The 7,476-nt window shown below is 48.2% G+C and overlaps 1 protein-coding gene across 1 annotated transcript; it reads right to left on the minus strand.

Annotated features, from left to right (window-relative positions):
- LOC130140384 (uncharacterized) lies at positions 1–1,032 on the minus strand. The gene is made up of 2 exons (XM_056319596.1): positions 482–1,032; positions 1–373 (listed from the first exon to the last, which is right to left on the minus strand). Exons 1-2 carry the CDS (start codon positions 1,030–1,032, stop codon positions 1–3), a joined length of 924 nt encoding a protein of 307 aa, XP_056175571.1.
- Positions 1,033–7,476: the final 6,444 nt, after the last annotated feature.

Below are 7,476 nucleotides of genomic sequence, written 5' to 3' on the forward strand. Positions count from 1 at the left end.
TTACGCTGGCGGTCTACCTTGAATAGCCGGTGGGGGATTCCCAGTCTGATTCTCGACCCTGGGCTGCTGTGGTTGCATCGGCGGTCCTGCTGAGCGTTGCTGAAGGCAGTTCCTTATCTTGTGGTCCATGCTCCCGCACTTGAAACATGCCCCAAACCTGCTCTGCGGGTGGTTCGGCTTCCCGATGTTTTTCCTTACGGGAGGGACAAAACGTCTATTTCCCGTCATCGGCTTCTTTCCGAAGCGGCGGTTGTCCTTAGCCGAGGCGAACCACGATCCAGATGCGGCGGCCCTATCTGTTGCATCCTGCTCGATAGCCTGAGCCCTCTCATATAATTCCTCATAAGTTCTCAAATTCACTGGTATCAACTGACTGCGAATGTCGGCTCTCAGTCCATCCCGAAACCTTCGCGCCTTATCCTCAGGATGATCTACCATCCTTGGCGCAAACTTAGACAGCCTAGCAAATTCTGCCTCATACTGATCCACAGTCATTTGGTTCTGACGCAGTTTAAAGAAAGCTGTCATCTTCCTTTCTCGGGCACTTACTGAGAAATACTTCTCGTTAAAATTCTCAGCAAACACATCCCAAGTCTGGGCGGTACCTTCAGCGAACACTCTCCCCCTGGTGGCCTTCCACCAATCACTAGTATTCTCCTGCAACTGATACACGGCCAAGGTCACCTTCTTGGCCTCGGTGCACCCCAGAACTTCGAAGGCCTTCTCCAACTCTTCCACCCAACGCGGCGCGGCCTCGGGGTCACCCTTTCCGTCGAACTTTGGCGGCTTTAACTTTAGGAACTGCTCCACCAGTTGGTGCATCTGCCTATTCCCAACTACCTGAGCCTGCCCAAGATTGGCTTGATTTCCATTGACAGCAGCAGCTGCTGCAGCCTGGGCAATATTAGCAGCCCTCTCTTGAGCTTGCCTTCCCATCAAATTCCCTATTTCCTGCAGCGTCTGAATAACTGCATCAAGCCTTGGGTCTCTTGCTTCTTGGCCCATGGCACTTGACTGACCTCTTGTCCCCATTCCTCTGCTTATCCCTACAGTTTTTCCTCACCACTCACCTACCTGCTATAATTCCATTCAGGAATTAGAGACCTAAGCCAAATTACACCAGTCTAAGGTCCTAGGCAAGAAATCACAATAGAAATCACATAGCAAGCAGTCAATCACAACGGCACGAAGCCTCAACCAAGAGATATGTGTACTTACCTCGGGTCCTGCCGCACCTGCACTTTACGGGTCATTCACAACAATCACTCAATCACGAATTCAAACAGTCTGGAGGTACACGTAGCACACAAGTCACCCTATTTAGCTACCCATGGTCATCGCTCCTTATCACTCCAGACTTCGACCGAGTTGGATCGAGCTGACCTTTCTCTGATACCAAATCAACGGGGGATGTCACGCCCCGAACGCTAAGGCACGCGACAACCCCTTCCATCGGCCGATTCAGTGCGACGTCCCAGGACGCGTCGCCGACCCAAAATCCAGAACAAAGAATAATGCACATGCGGAAGCAAACAAACACCCGTACATAAATGAAACATGACCAAGGATAGCAACGAACATCATGAATACAAACTTACATTGATACGGAGAATTAACAATATCCATTACAACAGAACTATACATATAAATCAAAACGGGTCAGCAGCCACTAACGTAAAAAATGGGTATGTGGCTCGAGCAGTCATGCACTATCTAAGAAGGGCTCCTATCAAAAAGTGTTGGCCCTGCCTAACTATGGTCAAGGACAAACCTTAGGGTAACCAGTCCAGGTCGGATCCCGAGGACTCGGATGAATCGTCAGACGACTCGGACTCGGAGTCCATAGAATCCGGCTCGGACTCAGCCTCCACTTGCTCCTCCTCGGAATCGTTCTCCAGCTCCGGTTCCAGCTCTATCGGCTTCGGCTCGGGATCGGACCCCCACTCCATCGGCTCCTCCTCCTTAGGATCGGAATCCATCTCGAAGATGACGGATCGAGGATCAGAATCCTCCTCGGACACGGCCTCGGGGTTGGCCACCTCCCCATCAGCTGCCTGTGGGTCCCAATGGCCTAACCCGTCTATCGGCACATCAAAAGTCCTAAGGGGTCCGTAAACGCCGAACGAGTCCCGAAAACACCAGCCCAGATACTGATGAGCCTAGAACTGCGGCTCGCCCACATCGACCCAAACGGTAGTAAAATGTCTAACATAAGTCTCCCCATTCCTAACGGGGTACTCGATCACCAATCGCTCTATGCGGTACAGGATCCCAAAACGAATCGGTACTCCTGCCATCTTCAGGGTCGGGGGTCTGAAATGTCAAGCCCCGAACCCTACGGTGTGCGAGCATCCCAACCGTGGTCGAATTTGGTTGTGCGACGTCCCAGGACGCGTCGCCGACCCAATACCCAACGCAGAGATTAAAGCACACTCGGAAGCAACAATTAAATCACCCGTCCAAATCAACAATACGAGACCAAGGATAGTACAAACAACAAACAACAGGGTTACAAATATAGATTCGCATTAACATCGGGAAACATATACATTATCTATTTACACCAAAATACAACACATCAAAGCGGGTCAACGGCCACTACTAACAATAAGGGGTAAGTGGCCCGGGTGATCAGACTACTAACTAAGGAAGGACTCGGGTCAAAAAGGTATCGACCCAACCTAACTAAGACTAAGGCTGAACCCTACGGAATCCAGTCCGGGTCAGATCCCGATGACTCGGAAGAACTGTCAGACAGCTCGACCTCGGAGTCTAGAGAATCCAGCTCGGACTCGGCCTCTGCCAGCTCCTCCTCAGAATCCATCTCCTCAGGCTCGCCCACTTGCTCGGGGTCCTGCTCCACAGGCTCTGGCTCCTCATCCGACTCCATCGGCTCCGGGTCAGTCCCAATCCACCGGCTCCTCGTCCATCGGGTCTGGCTCGTCCATCTCCCAGACAACAGGTCCGTGCCCGACGTCAACACTAGAACTCCTCTCGGACGTATACTCGGGGCTCGCCAAGTCTCCGTCGGCACACTGGAGATCTATGTCACCTAGCCCGTTGAACGGGACATCAAAAGTCCAGAGGGGTCCGAAGGTCTCGGAATAGTCCCTAAAACACCAAGCGATATACTCGTGGGCCTGAAAGTGCTGCTCACCCACGTCAACCCACACCATAGTAAAGTGTCTAATATACGCATCCCCGTTCCCTACGGGGTACTCGGTCACGTCCCGGTCTATCCGAGACGGGATCCCAAAACGTATAGGAACTTCTGACATCCTCAAGGCCAGGGGTCTGAAAAGTTGGTTTTAACAACCGTGAGAATAAATCTCAGCGAGTAAAACCCCCTAAACCTAAACTAGGCTAACATGCACCTCCTAACAGGCAAACCAAACACATAAAACCAGTAACAATTGACAATCAATTGACCTAGGCCCTCGGGCCCAGATCGAGCACACATTTGACCCTACATGTTAGGTATATATTAATCACAATAATGGCACATACGCGACGGGCTTAGTCACACGTACTCCATGCACATGCTCATGCTTGTTAATGCCTGTATCACATACGAGTCACCGATACGCACATGCTTACACGACTGCCAATGCACTCTTGCATATTACCAAATTCCAATTAAGAGTTCGATCCGCGTAAAATGCATCAGGTCTGACCCGCGTAAAATGCGTCAGGTCTATAACAATTCCAATACTTCCTGGCCCGCGTAAAACGCATCAGGCCCAGTGTCTCTAGCCCGCGTAAAACGCATCAGGCGCAACACCGATCTCCATATATGGACCAAAATCCGCGTAAAACGCATTAGGTTAGCCGTCTTCCGGCAATCCGGGCATCGTCCCGCGTAAAACGCATCAGGACTTAGGCGATCACACGTATACACACACCCCCCGCATAAGACGCATAAGGGCAATTAGGTGATCACATGCTCATGTCAGGCACGCATACTCGCACAATTCTCGTATCAGGCCAATGCTCAACATACGAAATGCGTGGCCATGCAGTCCGGCACTCGGGCAACAATGCAATTCACAACGACCATTCAATTTCACCTAGGCACATAATCAATCAATGCTAAGACATGCTCAACAAATGCCACGACGTGCTCAAATAACCATTTGACATGCTCACATTTAATCACAATATGCCCAATCAACATACTAGCATGTCCATTTAAGCAATTCAATTCAATCTTGCATGACACATAGTCGACACACATGATTCACGCGATTAGAACAATATAGATTCGCACGCTCGAGACCCGCCACATTCCTCCGTTCTCGGCCACGATAGGCATACGACATGGCATCACAAAATTAACGCGATCAAGGACAAATCAGCCATCAATCGGTCAATCTAGGCATCCTCGGCAATTACACAATTCAATCCCAAAATTAACCAAACTTAATCCAATTAAGTCCACCATGGACAGCCACCTATCCGGTCATTCTAGGTCATTGATTCCACTCCCAAATCAGTATATTAAACCACTAAACTCACCACAAAAACAGCCATATCATCCAGCCACTAATTACCCATTAAATCACCCTAATTAACCCCTAAATTAGCCTAAACCTATCTAGAAATGCTAATTAGCCTAATTAGGGTTTAGGGTAATTACTCACTTAGGCTCATAAGCTCCAATTAAGGCTGAGCAAGGGGGAAAACGGGCCGGCTGAGCTGGATCACGGCAACCTTGCGGCGACGGCGATCGGCGGCTCCCGCGGCGGCGGTGACGACGGGCTGCTCAAACGGCGAAGGGGAGAGGGTGATGCTGGTCGGTGGTGATGGTGGGACGGAACGAGAGAGGAAACATGACGGTCGGGTGGTGGTGACGGTGAGGCGAGACGGGCGGTGGCTTGAGCAGCGGACCGACGGTCGGCGCTTGCACGGGCGGTTCATGGCCAAGGGAGCTAATCGGCGGTTGCTCCACACGGCTGAAGGGAGAAATGGAGAGAGAGAGAGAGAAAATGGGCGGACCGGTTGGTGGCGGTGCAAGGCGGGCGGACGAGCGGCAGCGGCTCCAGCGAGGGCTGATCACGCGGCCGAGAGAGGAAGGAGGAGGATTCGGCGAGGGGGAGAGAGGAGAGGGAGTTGGCCGGTGATGGTGAGGGAGAAATGAGGGAGAGAGAATGAGTGGAAAGTTGAATTATTGGCCTAAGTTTCCATAATGCCTATCTTGCCCTTCACTTCAATGGCCATGATCAAACCTTAAACAAATATCTAGGGGCACACTTGACCATTATTATCTAAATTATTGGGGGCTGAAAATGACTAATTAAACCTCCAAAATTCGGAATACAAGGCTAGGGCATAAGGGCAAAATCGTACTTTTTCGATTCTGGGCCGAATTTCCATTTTTCGACCGAACTGATCCCAAATATAGCTGGCCATACTAAAATGACGTCGTCCTCGCAAAATAGTCACTTACGTCCATGAAATTCGACGTCCAAGTCCAGATCCAATTTCGCGATCCAAATTGCTCATTTACAATTTTAGGGTCTCTCACTAACGGGCGGCTGTTTAGGGGTTACGCGTATTGACCTAGGGTTACTCGGGCCGTAACGGTCTCGATTATCGGGAAAACGCGAGGATTTATCGCTAGTTCCGGAGGTCGCGATCGTTTGGATTAAGTTCGGGATTTGTTCGCCACGCGTACTCTCGATCGTGCGGAATCACCAGCGATCCGATCGCACGTCGTTGGCCAAACTAAAGCCGTCACCTTCCTAGGATCGGCCCACATTGGCCCAAAATATTTCCTCGTCGTTTCTCGGAATCGGTGCCCGATTCGCGATCGAGTCCCTGGTCCACGCACCATTTTCCTAGTTAGCCATTCCCTTTTGGTTAGTATCCCGAGAGTGATCAGTTCCGGGCGAGACTCACTAAAATTAAATAAGAAATAATATCTATTTCATTGATCCCAAAAATGGGTTGAATTCGGGATGTTACAACTCTTCCCCCCTTACAAAAATTTCGTCCTTGAAATTTGCAATCTAAACTTATCTATTCAAACAAATGGGGGTGCTGACATCGCATTGACTCTTCGCTTTCCCAGGTGGCACCTTCTGTCCCGTGGTGCTCCCAAACAACTAATTTACTTGTAATCATCGAAATCATCTAATTTACTTGTAATCCCGTGGTGCTGACTCGTGATTTCCGAGCATCGAAATCATCTAATTTACTTGTAATCGTCCTCATTTAGATGCTATTAGTGCTTGGGAATGATTAGAACCAAGGTTGAGAGCCATAACCTCATTCTAAGGAGAGAGCTTCTTATTCCACGAAAGTTTGGTTCCTTTTTATGTCTAATGCTTGATCTCGCGGTTTCCGAGCGTCAGAATGATTCGGTTTACTTGTTATCGTCGTCGATTTGAAGCTATAAGTGATTGGCAGGGTTGAAAGCCATGACATCATTCTAAGGAGAGACCTTGCCATTCCAAGGAAGTTTGGTTATTTTTGGGTCTAATTTTTGATCTTGTGGTTTTCGAGCATCGAAATCATCGAATTTACTTGTAATCGTCTTCATTTAGAAGCTATTAGTGTTTGGGAAAGAATAGAACCAAGGTTGAGAGTTATAACTTCATTCTAAGTCGAATCCTTTAATTCCAAGGAAGTTTGGCTCCTTTTGGGTCTAATGTTTGATCTCGTGGTTTTCGAGCATGCACATCATTTAATTCACTTGTAATCATCATCGATTTGAAGATATTAGTGATTGGCAAGGTTGAAAGCCATGACATCATTCTCAGGAGAGACCTTGCAATTCCAAAGGAAGTTTGGTTATTTTTTGGTCTAATTTTTGCTCTCGTAGTTTCGGAGCATCGAAATCATCAAATTTACTTGTAATCGTCTTCATTTAGATGCTATTAGTGTTTAGGAAAAATTAGAACCAAGGTTGAGTGTTACAACTTCATTCTAAGTCGAAACCTTTAATTCCAAGGAAGTTTGGCTCCTTTTGGGTCTAATGTTTGATCTCGTGGTTTTCGAGTATCCAAATCATCTAATTTGCTCGTAATCGTCGTCGATTTGAAGCTATTAGTGATTGGCAAGGTTGAAAGCCACGACATCATTCTAAGGAGAAACCTTGCCATTCCAAGGAAGTTTGCTTATTTTTGGGTCTAATTTTTGATCTCGTGGTTTCCGAGCATCGAAATCATCGAATTTACTTGTAATCGTCTTCATTTTGCAGCTATTAGTGTTTGGGAAAGATTAGAACCAAGGTTGAGAGTTATAACTTCATTCTAAGTCGAAACCTTTAATTCCAAGGAAGTTTGCCTCATTTTGGGTCTAATGTTTGATCCCGTGATTTTCGAGCATCCAAATCATCTAATTTACTTGCAATCGTCTTCATTTAGAAGCTATTAGTGCTTGGGAATGATTAGAGCCGAGGCTGAGAGCTATAACCTCGTTTTAAGGAATGACCTTTCCATTCCTGGGAAGTTTCGTTCCTTTTGGGTCTAACGC

The sequence above is a fragment of the Syzygium oleosum genome, unplaced genomic scaffold, assembly GCF_021117445.2.
Source record: "Syzygium oleosum isolate NSW1041296 unplaced genomic scaffold, Sole_v2.1 Sole_v2.18, whole genome shotgun sequence".
NCBI classification, from domain to species: Eukaryota; Viridiplantae; Streptophyta; class Magnoliopsida; order Myrtales; family Myrtaceae; genus Syzygium; species Syzygium oleosum.